We start from the raw sequence: 244 nt of genomic DNA, 5'->3' as shown, positions 1-244 counted from the left end.
CGGCGTGGGGAAGGTGTCACCCCGGGGCCCAGGGGTGGAATTGGGGGAAGGCTTTGGTGTGAGGCACAGAAAGGAAAGAGGGGAGAAGTCTAGCGCCTGTAAGCAGCAGCTGCAGAAGCGATTCTTGTTCCTAATGCTTGCTTCTCCCAAGATTCTCCAGGGCAGCTCTGTGGATTGGGACCACCTCCTTCATGATTCTAGTTCTTCCCGTCGTCTTTGAAACTGAGAAACTGCAGATGGAGCA

The 244-nt window shown here is 54.9% G+C and overlaps 1 protein-coding gene across 1 annotated transcript in view; it reads left to right on the top strand.

Moving 5' to 3' along the window:
• Positions 1–151: 151 nt before the first annotated feature.
• Positions 152–244, top strand: part of TOMM22 (translocase of outer mitochondrial membrane 22 homolog (yeast)) — a gene marked incomplete at its 5' end in the record, with an annotated part of 651 nt that continues 558 nt past the window's right edge. Inside the window, one exon of the mRNA XM_009695838.1 lies at positions 152–241. Within this exon, the coding sequence (XP_009694140.1) occupies positions 152–241 (90 nt within the window). The remainder of the gene's footprint in view (positions 242–244) is intronic.

The sequence above is a fragment of the Cariama cristata genome, unplaced genomic scaffold, assembly GCF_000690535.1.
Source record: "Cariama cristata isolate BGI_N322 unplaced genomic scaffold, ASM69053v1 scaffold40432, whole genome shotgun sequence".
NCBI classification, from domain to species: Eukaryota; Metazoa; Chordata; class Aves; order Cariamiformes; family Cariamidae; genus Cariama; species Cariama cristata.
This window is presented reverse-complemented; position numbering and strand designations above follow the sequence as displayed.